Source organism: Ischnura elegans, chromosome 3 (genome assembly GCF_921293095.1).
Source record: "Ischnura elegans chromosome 3, ioIscEleg1.1, whole genome shotgun sequence".
Taxonomy (NCBI): Eukaryota; Metazoa; Arthropoda; class Insecta; order Odonata; family Coenagrionidae; genus Ischnura; species Ischnura elegans.
The window spans coordinates 55,591,017-55,611,287 of record NC_060248.1 but is presented as its reverse complement, the minus strand read 5'-3'; the positions used below and the strand labels follow the sequence as shown (position 1 = coordinate 55,611,287).

Here is a 20,271-nt window from a genome sequence, read left to right as displayed (position 1 = left end):
TTAAAAAAAACTTTTAAAATTTGTATTACCTTTTAGTCTTCTTTGTCGTTAAATTTTGTCTTGTGCCCGCCGGATTTCTCCTCTGAGCGTACAAGTTGTAACCGTCTCCCTGTTGTATCTCAACTTATGGATTCTTGGTACCTACCAGCCGTGGAATTATTCCTTGCTGCGGTTTTATTCGTGACGGGTGTCATCCTTCTCACGCAATCGCTCCAATCAATTTGTCTGAGAGAATTATTGAAGTGGGAAAGTTGGCTGGTCGTCAATTGTTTCCTTCGCCCACCCTTTTCTTTCACAATGATTGGTGATAATTGGAAGGCTCTCAGCAGTGAATTCCTGTATTTTTCCGGCCAAATTATACTCTCTTTCACTATACTATAACACATTCCTCTTGTGGAATGACCCCTAATTATAATCACTTGTGAGGCCCCTGAGTTTACGTAAAGTATTAACTCCAAAGCTGAAACTCTAATCATGCACGCGAAAGAATATCGAGGGAAAAAATTAATTTCTGAGTAATGAAATCCAGAAATAAAATATTCTGTATTTTGCTTTTTACATTTTGCGTTTTGTTGGCGAAGTTATTATTGCATGATTTTAGATAGCAAAACAATCGATGCAAAACTTAACGGCGTACAATAGTCTTGCGGCTGTTGTCTGTATATAGGAATTATTGGAAAATTTGCTCAGATAGTTTTTATCATAATGGATAATATGTAATTCATCTAGAGAATATCTTACCGACTTTTATTTTGTGGGATGATTCTCAAGGCAAGGATTGTTTTAATTTATTTCGGCAACCAAAATAATCTATATATTTTTTTATTCCCTGTTATTGTTACAGAAAATATTTCCATCATTAAAATGTATTACTATAACGTAATACACGAACTTAAGAGTTCAGTTTAAGCACCTGTCATAGTTATGTTTTATTGCTTGTTTGGCATTTTCACCGTGGATTTGCTTTCCCATTGCAGAATTTCGTAATGCTGTCACTATGGTTTCAGTGGCATCACAGCATTGAGATTCTGTTGGTCATTGCTGCTCTCTCGACTCAGTAGTCGCGGAATTCGAAGCGAACCCATAGTCCACCTTGAGCCACCGTGATGAAGTAACGTGGATCCAGCTTTATACTTCTGGATTGTTTTTCGTGAGGATGAAGCTCAAAATTCTGTAGCAGCGTTGCAATCGCGGCTTTGGCCATCAGAAATCCTAATCGATGACCTGTCAGTGGAAAAGAAAGTTTTGAGTCAACTGATGAATCGTGACAAAATGAAATGGTGTGATGAATTAAAAATTTTCGGCTATTTTTGTGGGAAACACCATTGAACTTTTAATATGATTAAATTTTTATGCTAATGTTAATGTTACAGATGTTTAAATTTCTATATTAACACGGAGATAAGTAATGTTGTTGTGTATCTTTTAGAAATTCAAAAGTGTTAAATGGTGATCGATGCGAGAGTTATAGGTATGTTCTTATTTACCGGCCATCGGTCACAACAACTTACAATGAAAGTCCCTAATGAGTCACCATTACATCTCTTTCAAATTTTTCTAATTGATAGGAAATGGATACCCATGATGTGTAGTTTTGGTCTCAGCTGCCAGTGCGCAATATTTTTTGAGATATTAGCGACGGAATGTGCAAGGGAAACGCCTAAATGCATGCAACCAGATGCACAACAATACACCGTCGCGTCAGTGCTCTTCATCCTAGCAACGGTATATAAAGGGTTTCTTGTTTCGCTGCGATTCGCATAAATATGGGCGTTTTCTGGTTCTTTCTGTCGCTAATGCCTCAAAAAGTATTGAGCGTTGGCGGCTGAAACAAAAACTGCTCCTCTTGGGTATCCATTTTCTATCACCAAGCAAAATTTGAACGAGATCTGGAAGTGACCCATGTGGAATATTCATAGTTATTTTATTTTTCTTCTTTTGAAAAATTAGGAAAAAGTAAGATGAAATGTGCCATATTCACATATTTTTGGATAGTCTGGGACGAGCTCTATCTTCTTCTATCCGGACGAACCTTGGGGATGAAGCGCAAATACATAATGAAATGGCCTCATTCTCACAAAATGGCTTCATGAAATAGGAGAGTGGCAGTCATGAAATAAATAGAATAAAGTTAATGGAAGGGAAAATGAAATTCAGAGATTAAATATTGTCTCGTCTCTGATCATTGCATAAATATACTTGCCTATGCAAATTCTTGGGCCCTCTCCATATGGGTAATACGTGAACTGGTTCCTTTCTTTCCGAGCTTCCGGTGAGAATCTTTGCGGGTCGAATTCGTCCGGATTGGGATAGTATGTTGGGTCCCTCTGAATGCCATAGGTAGGAATGACTACAGGAACGCCCGCTTGTAGCGTAAAGCTGGAGTATTCGTTGTTGTCCGCACTTGGGTTTCCGAGGTGATAATCCGCACTGCACATTCTTGTCATGAAAGGAGCCGGTGGGTACAGACGCAGTGTCTCTGAAAAAGGTAAAAAAAAGTTGTTGGATTGGTATATTATGGAATTTTATTTGCGTAAATATTTTGGAAACTTGTGTAGGGTAGTGATTTGGACATTTGAGATCCCGGCGAAACTTTACGGCTTTGCGCAGTTGACGGTTTTCGGGAATGAGAGAGTTTATTCTCTGAAAACCTGTTTTCTCAGTTACAGGGTATCCCCGGCGGGACTGCGATTTTCGTACGTGGGTTAGTCATATGAACATAAAATAAATTTTCAATCCCAGAAATCCCAGACTTTGCACAGTTGATGGTTTTTGGGAATGGGGGCGTATATTCTCTGGAATTACTTCATGGAATATGGACTTAGAAAGTTAAAATTGGTCAATTCGTGAACCATTGATATAAGTCGAAAACACGATTTAAAAAAATAAATATCCATGATTGTGACCCCACCTTTTCATTGGGGCCATTATGAATTTGGAAAGATACGCCCTTAACTGACTTTGACCTTCACTCAGCAATTCTGTTGCCATCCCATCCATAAACCTGTCCTTCGCGACACTAGAAGGGCTGAGCTTCTTTTACATTGTAGGGCGGTAGTGTTTTTAATGATATCGCTGTAGTTATTTAATGAGCTTGAAAGTATTCATGTAATTTTCAATAAATTTTAATGCGTAAAACAATTTTTACCGTAGAAAAGCACAGGTCTTTTGGCGTACTGAGGAACTTTTCCTTTATCCTATTGCTCAAATATTAACCTAGGCTATTTTGTCTCGATGAAATTGATTTTTTGTTCTTTTTTACTCAATTTAAGCGGTTGATAAGGCTTTATTTCTTGCATGTAAAATTATTTCAAACAAACTTAGTTCGTATCTTACATTTATCGGTTCTTACATCGTCTTTTATTCATTTGTCAATTTCATAACACGTATGTTTTTACTCGTATTATCCTGTAAAAGAAGTATTCTGGGAGTTGGGAGAAATTTCTTTCAGGAAGAAAATGCCAATTTTGTAATTAATAATACCAAACTTAAATTTAACTACAAAGTAAATGGGATGATGATTTAACAAAAAACTGAAAGACAATGCGGATATATATCAATGTTTATTTCTTTATTTTTGAAGATAAAAAGGAAAAGGGTAGAAAATGATTCCCTCTTATCCTTGAAAGTTCAAATTCAAGTTATCATTATAAAATAATTTAAAAACATGTCGCTATAAATTTGCATCCCGTAGTTTAAGACATGTAAACTATTCCTGAGTAACTCAAGCTGAAACCACAAAATGGTGAAACACTGACATCGAATGGAGGTCAAAACTGACCCCATTCAACATGTATATACCACCCCGCAAGCCACCTTAATAGGCTCTTAATACCGTTGGAGTTAAGCCTTAACAAGGGAAACAGTTATGACTCGCATGTTTTATTACCGTACTGGTACGAAGGAACGACTGCCACTACCACCACTGTGACATATGTGTACTAGGGTGGTAAGAAAAAATTCAAGTTACAAATTTCGTGTCGTTATAGCGCGGAAAATAGCGATAACTTAGTACAAGAAGAACAAAAAAGAATTATTGAAATCGGACGTCATCTTCCGATTCCGCAAAGCACCTAAAAAAAATGACAAAAATGAAAATAATTGTTTCTTTCGTAGTAAAACAAGAAACTAAAATGTGTATTTTTTTACGCTAATATAGCAAAAAATTATTACAATTAGTATTGGTTATTATTAATATCAACGTATATAGGGTTGTCAACAATGATTATCATTTTTGTCATTTTTAGGTGCTTTGCGGAATCGAAAGATGACGTCCGATTTGAATAATTCTTTTTTTTTTGTTTTTCTTGTACTAACGTATAGAAACTTTTCCGCGCTATAGTGACACAACATTTGCAACTTGAGTTTTTTCTTACCACCCTAATGTTTACTCGCCAATTCTGTATTGAACTCCATTTCTGAGCTGAAGATGCTCGCGGGTTTGACAGCGAAACTGTCGTCAATCAAACAGATATCAAACGACGCGATGGCAGCCCGGAAAACATGATTATACCAAACATGCTAATGCAATGCTTCTGATTCCTTTGTCAAAATCTCTTATTTCCACGTAATTCATAGCGCTGAACAGAGGCTGACTTCCATGTCCATTTGGTTCTTTCCGTTCGTTCCGTTTTTCTGCTTACAGAGACCATAGGGTCGGGCTCGCATGTCATTCATTCTCCATGAATTGAGCACCCTTTAGAAATTATTTTCTTTTCATTTTCAGGAGCATGGAAACAAAACTGAGGTTCTCTTACGCTCACATGTGGTGTACAGTGCCGTACATGTAAGCTTAGAGGCAGATTTTTTTCGCGGGGCAACTATTTACTTTTGCTGAATTTTTGGTGCAATATCTTTCGTAAGTATTTTCTGCTATTTCATTTTAAGGTGTAATCCTCACTTATCTTGTATGGGTATGGCCAGGTTTTTAATATTTGAAATTTAGGTGTGGATTTTTATATAATTTTCTAAGATTTTTTAAAAGTCATTCTTATCGTATATTGAGCATTTGTTTGATGATATATCGTGGGCTTAGTCACCAGTTTTTGATTGTTTCCGCATGGATATGAGATACTCACCATAAAGAACCATATCCATCAGTTTCATTTTCTCTAAGGCATCGTAGGTCAGATGTCCATCATGTTTTTCCATTGCTTTCCATACTTCTCCTCTAAGGGATTCTTGAAGTCCTTTGTCGTGGGCTAGCTCGAATAGAGCAAAGCTAATCAAAGTCCCCGTGGTCACAGAGCCATCGGCAAAGAAAGCTAAGGCCGCTGCAGTGATGTCGTCCAAGTCTTCTGGCTCCAAATTTTCGTGGAAGATTTTTTCTGGTGGGGACAAAAATGCGACAATACATTCTATTATTTTTACCAAATCTATTAGACTACGGGAACATGTTAAGACTGATAAAAAGCTACTCTAGACCCTTGAAGCTGTAATCTGTTGTTTTATTATAATCTAATTCTTAATTTAACGTGTAGATATCATATTTCGTTCACGCTAGCGCAGAAACAAATCAATTGAGTTATCCATGAGTAGATTAGACTTCATCCTTCATTGGGTATCTAAAATAATTTCTTAAGAAATGGAGAAAATTTGGCATCATTCACTTTTGATGTTTGTGAGAGAGTATATTTAGTCAGGAAACATATTAAGAAACTTGGCATCGGCGTAAATGACTACTCGGGCATGGTTTTCTTACTTGAGTATGATTCTTTGACTACCAACATCAGCTTGTTACAGTATTTTCAAGTAGTGTTGCATAATCTTTTTGATAACCTTCAGACAACTTAATTATAGTTCCTTTATCAGCTGCTAAAAATGGTATGATGCCAGGGTTGTCAATTGGTTGTAATGCGGTAATAGTTAGGTGTTGTATTGAAATTAACATAATGCAAGGATCAGAACAATTCATACTAACATAAGCATAATTTTGAAACCCCAATCCCCAATGACACTAAGAGATCAGACCCCTTTTTACTGTCCATTGTGAATGCCTTCATCCCGTTCTTAAGCTATTTCCGCCATTTCTCCGTGATTTTACTAAAAATATGTTGAATATTGTGCTGAAATCTATAGCATGTTTAATAACCTATTATCACAGGTTTAATATATTGTTACTCTTCGTTCAAAATTCAGCGTTGTCACCTTACTAATTTTTTTAGGAGATAAAGGTTTGTACCACGGCGAGTAGGTGTAATCAGTCCATCTCGTTAAGACTTGGCCCTAGTTTGTTCCTCCTTGAGAAAAACTTCTTTATCATTTTTTGTCTATCATTGTTATTTTAGTTATTTTCGTAAGTTAATCGTCATCACAAAATGCATAAAAAACATTTATTCTGCGGTAGTCTTTTTTATTGATTGTAATAGAAACCAATATAGATTGAGGCACAAAAATCTTTTTTATACAAAAATTATTAAAGAATAGGTCCATGACAAGTATCAGGCTTTTCAGAGTAAGGGAATTACGTAAGGCCGTATCTCAGTGGTGGGTTGAGGAGTGTGGCTGGGGTCCTTCTTTTACTTAGCGGCCCGAACCTTGCTATCATGAAGACAGGAGAGGCCTTGACGGCCTGACCCCTAAGAATACGAAGGCCCTGGATAACGCCCCTCAACCCATCCCTCCGGGATGCAAACTCACCATAGGCGGATTAGTGGGGTCACTGAGGTCACGAAACTCCCCAAATTTTATCAAAAGTTTTAATTTTTTATTACTTTTTTATTTTTCCTATCTTTGTATAGGAGTAAAGAGAGTATGCATGAAAATTCATGGCTACAAGTCCCAAACGAGAAAGTAGTTTGATAATCTCTATCGTAACAGGCTCAGCTTTGTGGAGGTTCATTCTAATAAATAAAAGTGAACAAACTATGTATAAATCCACCAATTTATTTATGTGGTACTACTAGTTTTGACGCAGCGGCGGTACCTGATGATGACGCCGCTGCGTCGAAACTAGTAGTACCACATAAAAAAATTGGTGGATTTATACATAGTTTGTTCGCTTTTATTTATTAAAGTAGTTTGAGTTGTATTTATCATAGACCGTAGCACTCCCTGCAAAACATTTTGCACGGGAGAACGCCCCTCTCTGCCGGGGCGTATTCCATACTCCCCGGACCCAGGTGCCCCCATGACCCCTCCCCCCTAAATTTAATGCTGAATCCGCCCCTGGATCTCGCTTAATCTATTTAGCTAGCTTCTCGTCTCCCTCATTTGAGATTGAAGTATGTTGGCCAAAAACTTACGCGAATCACCCGGTCGGAGCTTCCCCTCCTTCCAAAGCCGGATGAACATCTGCATGTAATCTTTTCGCTCCACATTTCCCCGCTCCCTCCTGCAAACCTCCTCGAACACGGTCTTCCTGAACCATTCCGCGACTCGCCTGGGAACGAAAGGGATCCTCAGCAACTTGGCCAACCAGGGTATCTGCAGGAAAATCAGTTGGGAGAGGACCCGACTGGTCGTCGGCTCCAGCATCAACCTCCCCATCTTCCTGACCTCCGTATCGGGGCACGACATGGCGTCGCAGGACACGCCCAGTGTGAACGTGGACATTGCCGATGTGGTGAAGTTAGTGCTTAATTCCCACAGCTCCACCTCCCAGGTCCCCCGGTTTGCCTTGAGTATATGCGTCGCATGATCCTTTAGGTCCGAGCAGACTTCCGGTAGCAGGTTGAATATGTCCCGCAGTTTGGTGGCAGCGAAGCCCGGGGAAAGGGCGTCTCGAAGTTCCTTCCAACGATCTCCGCTCACGGCGAAGAGGTGCCGTCCGAACATTGGGTCGAGGGATTCATCACCGGTGACTTCGTTCGCTGGGAAATTGGTCTGGCAGTCGTCCACGATGATCTTTTTGATGAGTTCTGGGTCCCGGAGGAGGATCGCTGGTTGGGTGAACTTGTGGAACCCCACGAACCTGTTTGGAATGGTAAACAAATGTAGGTTGCTGCGCGAAAATTTCTTTGTGAAAAAATAATTTTCCTTGGCCGGAATTCGAACTCAAATCTTCCGAATCGGTTAGGTAAACAAGCTTAAATACCGTGCGAAAAATCTACTGAGGAAACACCATTTTCATTGACTGGGATTCGAAACCGGGATTTTCCGAATTCTTAAGATCTATGGAACCCAGTTTCGGATCCCGGAAAAAGCGAATGATTATTTTTTTCTCTATGGAATATCCACATTTAACGTGCACTCATGTGTGCCGCCGTATCGGTACGCATCTGGCTATTCCGCGATTATTTGCTCGAATAATTATTCTGTTTAATGGAAAAGTATTGAAATGAGAATTAAACGAACAAATAAATGCTCTTTTGTGGTTTTGCTAGAGAAAATTTCACAGCCAGAATTTAAATGGCAATACATTATCATCAGGTCCAAATTGACTTTTTCATAAGCACTTGTTGATGTTGACTCATCTGGAAAAAAATCATCTTCGCGAAATATTCTTTGCCACGGGCGTTTCCAAAAAAGTAAAAATCGACCGATTTAGAGAGGAAACTTGGTATCGTAATAAATACTTATTACATTTCCGTAAGTATTGCTGAAAGTACTGGAGGCTGAAGATTAAGTGGTACTGAGAAGGAATTCATGCATGGCTAAGAAATGTTACTTCATTACAAACCAGAAAAAGGATAGTTTTCTAATATTAGGTTCCTCTCAAGAGCTCAATCAGCGCAATATACTTATGCGAATAACACTAAACCAACGGGAAAAATAAGTTAGCCAACAAAGGGCCATTCATGGGGTTTGAAACCCACAGCATCTTTCATTGCAAGTAAATTTGGCTATTAGTAGTTCTTACAAAATAGCTTTCACTCTTCCATAAATAATGGAATTGCTTGGATGGTGTAAGATTGCCGTGGCGATTAATGTTATTGCTTCCAATTTTAGCGCCTCGGATGTAAAAGATCCTAAATGGAAAGATATTTCTGATTATATTGTATTGAATATGAGTACAAATTTAAAATCTAAGAACATATTTGTATCCGTACATAAGAAAAATCCGCTTACTTGATACTTTTTCGCAGGGGTGGGTCCAGGATTTTTTTCTGGGTGGGCAAAAGGGCCTGACAGGCAAACGTTCTTCTCATTCTTAAGATTATAAACAAGGTACAGCAATTACTGTGCGAAATATTCTCCTTATTTTAACATGAAAGCTATTAACATGAAAATAAATGATTAAAGATCCGTAATACGCAAAAACAAAACGAACGCAATGATAACCGTAGAAAAACTTTTGTCTAATTTTTAGGCATCGGGGGGGGGGGGCACGTGCCCCCGTGCCACCTCCCTAAATCCGCCTATGGACATGTTATCCTGATGAAGGTAAGTCTTGAAGGACAAGTGGACGGAAAGGAAGGCCGCAGATGAGTTACTTAGGAAAATTTATGAAGGATATAATTAAGAAGAAATACGTAAATATTTAAAGGTTAGGTGATTGGGGAGCGGAGTGGAGACATGGGACAAACCAATCTACGGATTTTAGTTAAATGAAACGTTGCAAAAGTTCCCATGAATTTATTTGAGCACGACTCGTTTCGTTAATATAACAAAATTCTTAAGTGCCCGTTGGCATGTTGATGTAGATTAAACAGGAAAAAATTCTCATCGTTATTGAAAAAATATCTTCATGAATTATTCTTTGCCGCGAAAGTTTCTCAAAATGTACAAATCGGCTTATTTGGAGAGATAATCACTTAACATTGGTGTAACAACAAAACACGTGCTCAAATAAATCCTGTGTAAATATTGCTATGTTTCATGTAACTAATATTTATGACTTACATTACATTGTGCCACATATCATACAAAATAATCCTCGGATATTTGACTCGTGAAGATGATGAATATATATGCCTTAGTGGTATATAATACACGCCGTACCAATTTGGCGAATTTTCGCTTCGAATGATGCCTCCTATACTTGGAAAATTACGGTATTTTACCAATAACCGTTCCTTCAGTGTCACTCATAGCGCTGATGACTTCAGGTACTAGTGATGATTTTTGACTCCAAAGATTACAGTGATGTAGAGATCCTAGAGGAAAAGCTAGTTCTGATAATATTGTGTTGAGTATGAACTAAATTCGAAGACAAATTTAAAATCGGAGAACAAATTTTCGACGTAAATCAAAAGACTCACCTGAATCCTTCATGCTTGTTATAGATGTCGGCGTACACTTCTCCGATGGGTTTCTTCGAGAGTGCCGCATCAGAGACACTGCCGACCAGTGGCCGGTACTTTTCGAACGGGATGCCCTTGCGTCTCCAGTAAAGTTTGGGCGCGAGGTAGAATCGGTGGAAGACGTACAGGTTAATCGCAGCGATGATGGCGAGGAACTCGGGCGAGGAGTACGGCGGTAACCAAGCCGCGAGCATGGCTGCCACACGAGACGGAATGGAAGAACTCTTTGGCATCATGATACTATAATAACCTTGCTTTCCTCGGATTTTCACTTGGGAGTCCCTCCTCGTCGTCAATTTTTTTCTGTTTTTTCGTGCACGCCTGTTTGTTTTCTTCCTCTCCCTTCATTCACAGTCGTGTGAAATCCACGTAGCCCCTCACCGCTTGGACAAACTTCGATATTTACCTGTTGGTCGTAACGAGCTTATCTTCTCAAGGATTTGTGTCCTCCAACGTTGTGTTCACGATAAGCATTTAGCGATGAGAACGCTTACATTGGCAAGAGTTTTCAATGCACCTCGATCCGCCACATGATAGATAATCTCAGGTGCATCACGGGAAGGAGCGGCCGTTTGGTACTAAATGGTTTGCTTTTACCTCTTCTTACTCCTTAAATTATGACGAAAGATTTTATTTTCCCTTCTGAATTCTTAGTATTGTGGTGGTAACTACAGTATAATTGGTTTACTTATCCGATGGCTAGCTCTCCAATCGTCATTGTAGTATGTTATCATCGCAGGCTGATCATTGTAACTAAATCTTTATTTCGGATACTGGTACATTGATTTGATTAATAAGTATTTGCCGATGTAACTTTATTGCTTTTACGTGCTACACAAACGTGATTGAGAGAGGAATTCGAGGTATTTGTTCGAGAGAACGATTGGAATTTTCGCACAATTCAAGGAAGAAATGGATATAAGTCTCTCCTGCGAAAACGGAAGCCTAGATCAATCAGAGCTGAAGAGATATGATATATTTGTGAAGATAAAATATCAGCGATACGCTACCAAAGAGTTTTAAAAGCACGAAGTTCAATTTTGTAACTGCTGTGTAGCGTAGATTTGGGTAGCTGATGAAAAGAAGAATTTTATCGAGCACACATCGTATACGACTGAAAATATCAATTCAAATGTGAGACTTATCTTACTACGATATGATAGTGATACTCATGAACAGTAATTGTGAATTGTGGACAATTATGAAGCTTTCCGATGTCCAAATTATCCTCACGTCGTAGTGCTGGTGACCTCTCAGTTCGTACCGTTTTCCAGAAGCAGACAAAACTGACAACAAATAAATACATCCAGTTGTAGGTGTAGTGGCTTTTTGTTGTTATAAGGCTCTTGTTTTATAAATATTTGATTTAAGGCTATAATTTCATTTACTTTTATCTAAATAAAATTCAGTAATATACCATTGTTACGTCCAATGAAAATCGTGCGATTTCAAGGTGCAAGTGCATTGATGAGAGGAATTTAGAAATAGATTTTATGTACCGATGTATCACTCTGGATTCAGTTATATGGTATCCTTGCAGTAATCAGGTAGGGATAGTGAGAAATATATTGCTTTAGCTCGAGGAATTTATTTCACATGTGGTCTGAATCTATTTTATTTGCTTTTACAATTAACAGCATCTTTTTTGTACCCAAGAATTTGTTTTATTTTTGTTTACCTTGCTTCGTGCTTGATTAGTCCGCAAAGTCTCGAAATATTTGAACAAGCTAACGTCTCCATTTGCCTGGGCATCCTCCAGGCAGCGGCTGATTTTAGCTTTTCTTGCTATAGTATTCACGGGCCTCTTACCAAAATCGTCTTATTTTGTCATAATTTGTGACACGAGCGTCTTGTTGGGTTATCTTACACATGCTACGTTTCAATCGATATCGAAGTTCTGTTCAGAAACTCCTTTTTTTATCGACTAATTCACAATCACAATCACTAACATTAACATGATGATTGTTTCCCTGCAGAAATACGTCGCAATAAATTTAATAATTGTGGGAAATCACGAGTGTCTATTCCAAAATGGGAAAATTCCACTTCATCACGCTCGGATATTCGGAAATTATTATTACGTAATTGGAGACCATATTTTGAAGTTTCGCCCAGGTTTTTAACGGGGCCCTCCGGTCCCGAGCCCAGCATTTATACCAAGTGATCACAGCATCCCAAAAGGCTCGACGCCCATTTAGCTCCCCTTCAGGTAATAGAAGCTCGTCTTGCTAATGAAGGACCATGCGCCAAAATTGGAGACCTCGTTCCCGAAACTTAGCTCTTGTCAGTGGCCATTGTGCAAGCGGAGGGGCAGGAACTATAACTCACGTTATCAACCACGACGCGTTATATCCATTTTATGAAAAGTTACGACCTCTCGCGGTCGCGTCGGTTGCATATCGTATGCCATACTTGATCAATTGGTCCAAATGCGTCACGTACGCAGCTCATGGGAGAGGAGATGCAGCGGGGAAGCGATGACCATGAGTTCGCAAAACGGCCCAGCGCGTTTTATTAACTTATTATTAGCAAGGGTGCATTTAAGATTTCTAACTCCCCAGGGAGGATCGATTTAGAAGTATTGGTTTGTCGTGATTCTTACTGAACTAACTTAATTTTAAAGGAAAGTGAAAAAAGAAACGTTTTACCACTTACTCTGATTTTACCCTTCATTCAATGAAGATAAATTAGATGCTGTCGAACTACCTGTTCCTTTTTTACCCATCACATCGCAGGTAAAGTCCTGCTTTTTTTAAATATCACATTTACCATTAATAAGTTCAACAGATTCAGGCTTCAATTGGTGGAAGTTAGACATATTTAAGTAAATAAAAGATCGTAGCACTTTTCCACAACATTTTTTACTGCGTCCGACGCGTCGGCTCACTGAGCCATCATCTGGTACAAGACACTGCAAAACATTTGAAAATCACCTTTATACTCTTGAGAAAGTGGGTTGGGGAGTATTTGACATCTTTGAAGAAGGGGGTGGGAACAGGCGTACAGAGTAGAGACAATGGGGAAAGATACAACTACGGGATGTGGGGAACCCACGTTGGAAGAAGGACTCTAGTCATAACTGTAAAATAACGACACGTGGGAAGAACCATGGAACCCCCTCCCGTTTTTCTGTGTCATCACCCACCACGTGTATGGTTTTACAAAAGTCGCGACGCTGGCGTTAGAACGATCCACATTTCACGGTGACATATAGTAAAATTAATGCTGTTAAAGACCCGATTATATTATTATATTATTATTATTATTAACCCGGCTAGCAGGGTTTCTGCCCTTAGGACAGAAACCCTGCTAGCCGGCCCTGGGTACTCGTTTTCGCTGTCCTTTGCACCTCCTGCCCTTTGAGGCTGCTTGCGGAATAGTTTGTAGCCGTACATGTAATTCCGTTCAGAGGCGAGGTCACGGCGCTCGCAAGTTCGCCTCCCTCGCTTTCCCAGAATAAACCACGCTATCTGCGGGGTGGAGTGGATGGAGTGATACTTCCTTTCTACCGCCCTCTTGGAAAATCCATCTTTTGATCGACACTTGTTTCTCTTGCGCTCTATAAACACCTAATATTGCCCAACCATCTTCGGTATTCATAATAGAAATATTTTTAGATACAGTCCTCTGAAAGATCTCCCTTCGTGCTGCATGCATTTTAGAATCCAGCTCCAAGTCAGCTATGTGAAGTCTCTTCCTTCATTCACTACAGTTTGTTTAACCCATTACTTCTCGTTGATTTCATGGAAAGGGTTGAGAAGCGAATGAATGTAAGTGATTATCTTTATAAATAGAGTTAGGCACAGATATTGATAAAAGAAATGTACAAAAAACGTGGTGGCCAATAGATACGATCGAGTCTCTGTTCTGTGCTGATATCGAGTGGAAAATAAATTGCCCAGCTAACTATATCTAGTTGATCTCGTTTTAAAGTTTGCCTAATTTCTGTACCTAACCCTTTAGATTTAGAAAAATCACTTTTACCCCTTGGCTTCTCACGCCCTCGTATATAATCACTTAAACATTAACAGATATCGGAATTATTCGTCTGTATAGTTTCATATCTTAACTCCACGCTATAAATTTTAGCTATATATCTTTGATATACACATAAGATTTTGATTTTTTTTGCTTTTTAAGATTGATATACTAGCTTTCGCCTGAAATCTGTTAATGTTTATTTCGTCTCATTTGAGATCACCGGGAGGTAATGGGTTAGTAACCAGCCTTCAATCATAAAAATGGAGAAAAATTTAATAATGTTTTATAGCTAATGATGTTTTCTTCCTGGTAAGATCTAAGTAACGATATGCTCGCTGAGTATCGTCTTCATGGGCACATGCAACATGTGGAGTGATGACTAGAGGACCAGTGAGGTGTTTTTATTTGTAATTCTATATTAATATTTTCATTACGTATTACCTCTTGCCACCTGAAAAATAGCAAAATTTCTGTATAGTAATAATAATTATGTATGATTTTAAAAGGAAAATATCATCTGAAAATCAATTACGTGCGATGCGTGGCAGGCGAAATGAGTGAGTTAATTCATGGAACATGCAAAATACAAACATCCTTTATTTTTTTAAGATTATCGTCGTAGGAACGATTCCCATGAGTACTGTATCAGTTCAGGGTTTCCTCTTCTGCTCTTACGTTAACCACTGTCAGTTCATGGCATGTAATAATTAATTTTTGGTGAGTAGTAAAAGTAATTACATTGTACTTACTCTGTTATTTATTTTTTCATGATTATGTTGTAATTCGACTTGGAAACTATTTATTTCAAGATATGTGACGTTATTTCTAAATATTTTTTAGCTTTAATGTTTTCTAATTCTTCTCTTAATTATTAATTTCTCTATTTCTTGATTTCCACATGCATTGCAATATTTCAGAAATATTACCGTGATTTCCATCGAAATTAATTTTGATGTGACTCGTCGAGCGTAGTATTTTCATGGCGCAAAAGTTCACGCATGTGCGTCTGAAATATTCGTTTCAATCAATCGAAAAAAGTGTCATGAATACTGTTTTTGGGATCAACATAGTCATGCGTCCGCTTATGTTTTCCGGGTCCATAATGGGCAGGCGCTAAGTACGCTCTTCTCGACGGCGTATTATTTGTAAATCACTCGCCAGAGTTGCTGATTAAATCTTGTCTGCTGGCCTTGACAGGCGGTCGTTATGACATAGAGCGTCGTGGGTTTGCGGCATGTGGGAGTTACACACGCGTTTCGATATCGCTATTATTGTCGTCGCCATCACACCATTAACGCTTCCCCTTTCGCTTTTCTTGAGCCCGACCGCGTTCTAGTTGAAGGGCTTATGTCTGTTTATCTCGGGGTGACCTCGGCAAACTGTTTTTCGGATCACATTCTCATGCGTTCGCTTATGTTTTCAGCTCAAGTTCTCATCTTTATGGCTATCATCTCCATCTTTGGCTCCATTTTTGTGCATAAGTTTTGAGTGTACGTGAGGAACATTTTTGAGCGTCATGAGCGTCATTCCATGAGACTAGTGCTTGAATGCAATTGACATGATATTTCTGTCATTGTTTAAAATTACGGACTAAGTTTGTGCCGAACGGAATATATTTTTAGCAAATACACGGATAGGATTATGCAGCTAACATCGTAAATTACTATTTTGATTTTTAATAAAGTGATACGATGGCAATTATATCGCAGGCTTCTGTGAAATAATTGTCATCGAAGAAGCAAAAATTCTTTCTTTCGAGTTTATTACGGAAATCGTGTTACTAAAAAATGATGTGGCTGAAAATGAATTTTATCTCTCACAACGTGGAAGTTTAAAATCATTTTCACTCTGGGTAATCTTCCTTATCGGTGCAAAAATACATCCCAACGTAGCTTCAGGCGACTATCTGGCGGGCGATAATTTCAAGGTATTTTTTATGTATGACCAATAATGTGCATTTCTATACAACTACCTTTATTTTATAGGATCCTTGTCTCGCGTTTTCGAGCTGTATTTCGTATTTACCTGACTATGCCCGATTACGTATTAAATTCAAATCTGACGGGCGATGATTTGTAGGTATTTTTTATGCCTGGCAAATCATGTGCATTTATATGAGCCTTCTTTTGTTTTATAGGATCCTTTTTTCTCCATTTTGTGAGTTTTAGTTCATGTTTAGCCGACTATGTTCGATTGCGTAGTAAATTCGAGGCGCAAAAATTGGATCCTCAGGCCTTGTCGTCGATTTTTCATGTGTCGCCATGCGTGAGGCGGGAGAAAGTTTTCTCGCCTGGAACCGTGCACAAGGTCAATTCAATGAACTTCCCATGCGAGCGGAGCGTTGGGTTTAACAACCGCTTTAGATTTGAGCACCATTGCTCCACGGTCGTGTTCGTAATAATCTCGGATCACACGTCTGACCTATAGTTGCGAGCCAGTTGCGTAAGTTATAGCTTAATTGAGGCGTCTCTGGCCCGAACTAGCCTTACGTATCCAACCCTCCGTTAGCCGAACCTTCGTTCTTAGTCTTTTTATTTTCTTTTTGAACATTTATCCGACTCTAAAGAAATCAGTGGCGTAACTTTGAGGTATGGGGGGTGAGATTAGGAGATAGATCCCCCCCCCAAACCTCAGAGAAATAAAAATATTTATTTAAAACTATTGTCTAGTTTTGACACACCATTACTACATCTGCTTAAAGTTAATTTCTTTGTGCCAAAAATGATGTAAAATGTATTTCCAGGCATGTCATTTTTGAAAAATTTTACCAGATTTTGCCTGGGTGGGAGGGGTCGCCATTCCATCCCTCCCAAATGTATATTTCTAGTCACGCCACTTAAAGAGATAATATCTTGCGTGGAAGCTCTTTTTCTCCGAGTTCTTGGGCTTGTGCACATGTGTTGATGAATTTTCACTTTGTCAGCGAAGTTAAGCATCGAGTTAGGTAGAGTCATCGTTTTTGTCCGTCCAATTGCTGTTTCCTCCGTCTCCAAATTGCCCTGTCATCGGACTAAGGCCATAAAAAGCGTAATGGTGCTAGACACTGGAACACATTGGACTCAAATTATCATTTTCCTGTGTTTACTAACTTTGACGGTACTGCGCAATAGAGGTGGGAATTTCGGTTCATTTGGTGGATTCGGTTCATGGGATTTGATTCGTGGCAATGAATCGGTCCTTTAAATCATTCATAATGAACCGAATGAACCGTGGGAATCTCGAATTCATGTGAATATCGAATCCATGCAATTATCGGATCCATATGAATGTCGAATCCATCTGCATCGTGAATCTGTGTGAATCTTGAATCCATGGAGAATACATTATATGCATGTGTAATGTATTAATCATGCTTGAATTCATGAGGATCTGTCAAATACTATGACGGATAGCAATCCGCAGTGATTATTAATTTTCATTTTAAAGGTATCTCTAATAAATTGCTTTCAGATTTTAAAACCTCTTCGATTTATCTGACTGTTATGCTATACGAAATTAGTTGTCCACGATAAATTAATTTGACACGCAATTACTCTTAATGTAAATAACTAAGTTCAATCCGTCTGATTAATGACATCTTAATTGTTCCATTTCATTCAACTGTTTCTCAAAGACTTTCTTCCTTATTGAAACATTTAATTGAGAAAGTGAAGGATTCGTATTAATTCCATATAAAAAAATCCCATGCCTCAAGAAATTTCATTTCACTGCTACTGTTAGAAGAATACTTATATTACTGATTACTCCGTGAAAAAGCCTTATCACATTCTTAGAAATCAGTGCATATTTATCCCGTAACACTGTAATACGTACCGCATATTCCGACGAGTAAAATCAATAGTAATTATAGTGAAGAATAGGGTGGTTTCCTATTATTTTTTTATTGCCTAAATCGAAAGATTATTACTCCTGGAGTACGTATTTCACGCTTTTAGATTTTTAAATGACGATATCTATTTTTCGCGATCAAATGAAAAGTGAAAAATTTCAAGCGCGCGAAAACGCGACGCGTAAGTAGGAATGAAGGGAAAAAGTCCGTGCGACGAATTTCTGGTTCCCCCTCCCGCCTGGTAGGTGACCTTGATCGAGGCTCTGAGCGCTGATAGGACGCAGGATGCTAACGGGTAGCTGAGTACCTTCCTGTCTGGTAGCGCATGGCTTAAAAAAGGTTTATTAATACCTTATCAAGCGAAGAAAACTTTCCGACCTTAGCCAGTTTTAATAGGTGATTATTAAGACATGTTTCCCTGAGCTCTGTGCCTCATGCATGCATTGGTAGCCTCTGACGATGCATAACTCCTATCCTCTCGTGTAGAAACTAGGTCCCTGTGACGTCACGTGGAGTGGAATCGCATGGGCGCCAATCTGGCCTTTTTCAAATGAGGTTAAAATTTGACCCTTGCCATTCGTCTAAACCGGTATTTCAAAAACCAAATAATTTGTGTATTATGAATACACTAATGGTGGGTAACGAATCGCCATCAATGCCTTTTGTTTTCTTTGATGAAGGAAACTACCCTATTCATTTTTATTGCCAACCTGTATGGCCATTCGTCAGGATCTAACGATGATTCACCATCTTTCATGGGTAGCATCAACGCAGTCAAGCCGAATTCAAATCGTTCTCATTGAACGATTTGGATTTGGAGGATTTGAATCTTCCATCGTTCATTTTGAACGATTGGGATTCGGCGGATTTGAATCTTCCATCAAATAGTTCATTTTGAACGAATTGAGTGGAAAACGTAGATTCAATTCATTCGGTTCATGCCCTTGAATCATTAATTTTGAACGATTCATTCGTGAAGGACACAGCTCTACTGCGCAATGAGTAAAAGCATGAAATTGCAAAGTTCTCATAGAAAAAATCACTATGGAAAAGTGGTATTACTCGTGGTATCTCAATCGTATCATGTTCTGCGTCCATCATGGTACTTTCTTCATATGCTTATTTCCTATTCTTCAAGGTTTTGGGAACCTTTCAATTGAAGAAACATATACCAAGCACTGTGCCCACAATTTTGAGAATGAAGGTCAGTTAATTATTATCAATATCATTTTTAGGAACGATTAAATTGAGAAATAAAGAATTATTATGTCCTATTTGAATTATTTCCAGAAACTTATTTTTCATTTATGAGAGCCTAGTGATATTTCGGAATTGGTTAGACAGCGGGTTGGTAGAGAAAAAACCTGTGTGACAAAAAATATTTATTTCATTCTGGAGGCCATGCTCAAAGCTCTCTTATGCAATTCCATGAATATAATTGTAATCGCAGCGACGAGAACCATATTTTTATCACGGAAACCAGCTTTACCGAACTCTTCTTGCAAAGGCGGTGAAAAGTTATGAATAGTAAGAAATAAACTCTTCATTGATATGATCTATTCCGCTTGCGTACTTGCAAGGCTAGATAAAATTCTTGTTCTCATTGTTTTCCTGATTGTGTGACTTTCACGTTTTTCTTCCTGTTTCAAGTGTTTTTTATTATTTTAAGTCGTAAATAAGTCGCTATAGTAGTTTTTAAGTAAAAATACCACGTCGTTGCGGAACGAACATCAATTAATGCGAGTGAAAATTGAATGAATTTTTACGTTCATTCATAAAAAAAATAATTTTTTAAATTTATAAACGTGACCTTTCTTAAAATCTCGGAATATTTACTTTCGTTGGTGGTCCTTCTCCGGTTTTTTATCGTTGTCGGAGTATCGTTACAGAATTAGAACTGGAGAAGGACCACTAACGAACGTAAATATTCCGAGATTTTATGAGAGGGTGCATTCATTTAATTTAAAAAATTCAGTGCTTACTCGCGTTAAATTAGTTTTCTATTTTTGTAACGATACTGCTACAATGATCGACTTACAGCGGAAAACTTAAACTTATAAGGAAGGAAACAATTATCAGAACTTGGAACTGATGTATGCTCTTCTACCGAAGTTACTCATGGACAATGACAGCAGCGGCGAAATCAGGGGGTGAGGCCATCTTAATGTCTTGTTACAGAAGAACAATAAAGATCAAATGGATTGACCGAGTTAGTAATGAGGAAGCTATAAGAAGAGTACTAGAAAAGAGGAGAAGCATGAAAAAATTGATTGGAAG

At 38.5% G+C, this 20,271-nt stretch overlaps 1 protein-coding gene across 2 annotated transcripts; it reads right to left on the bottom strand.

Moving 5' to 3' along the window:
- Nucleotides 1–806: 806 nt before the first annotated feature.
- On the bottom strand, nucleotides 807–12,973 carry LOC124155824 (cytochrome P450 9e2-like). 2 transcript variants are annotated; one of them, XM_046529951.1, is made up of 5 exons: nucleotides 10,143–12,550; nucleotides 7,245–7,912; nucleotides 5,079–5,327; nucleotides 2,204–2,479; nucleotides 807–1,224 (listed from the first exon to the last, which is right to left on the bottom strand). In XM_046529951.1, exons 1-5 carry the CDS (start codon nucleotides 10,418–10,420, stop codon nucleotides 1,055–1,057), a joined length of 1,641 nt encoding a protein of 546 aa, XP_046385907.1. In that variant the 5' UTR covers nucleotides 10,421–12,550; the 3' UTR covers nucleotides 807–1,054. The 2 variants fall into 2 exon arrangements, with proteins under 2 accessions (XP_046385907.1, XP_046385908.1); XM_046529952.1 differs by lacking the exon at nucleotides 807–1,224 and adding an exon at nucleotides 1,986–2,085 and having other exon boundaries at nucleotides 10,143–12,973.
- Nucleotides 12,974–20,271: the final 7,298 nt, after the last annotated feature.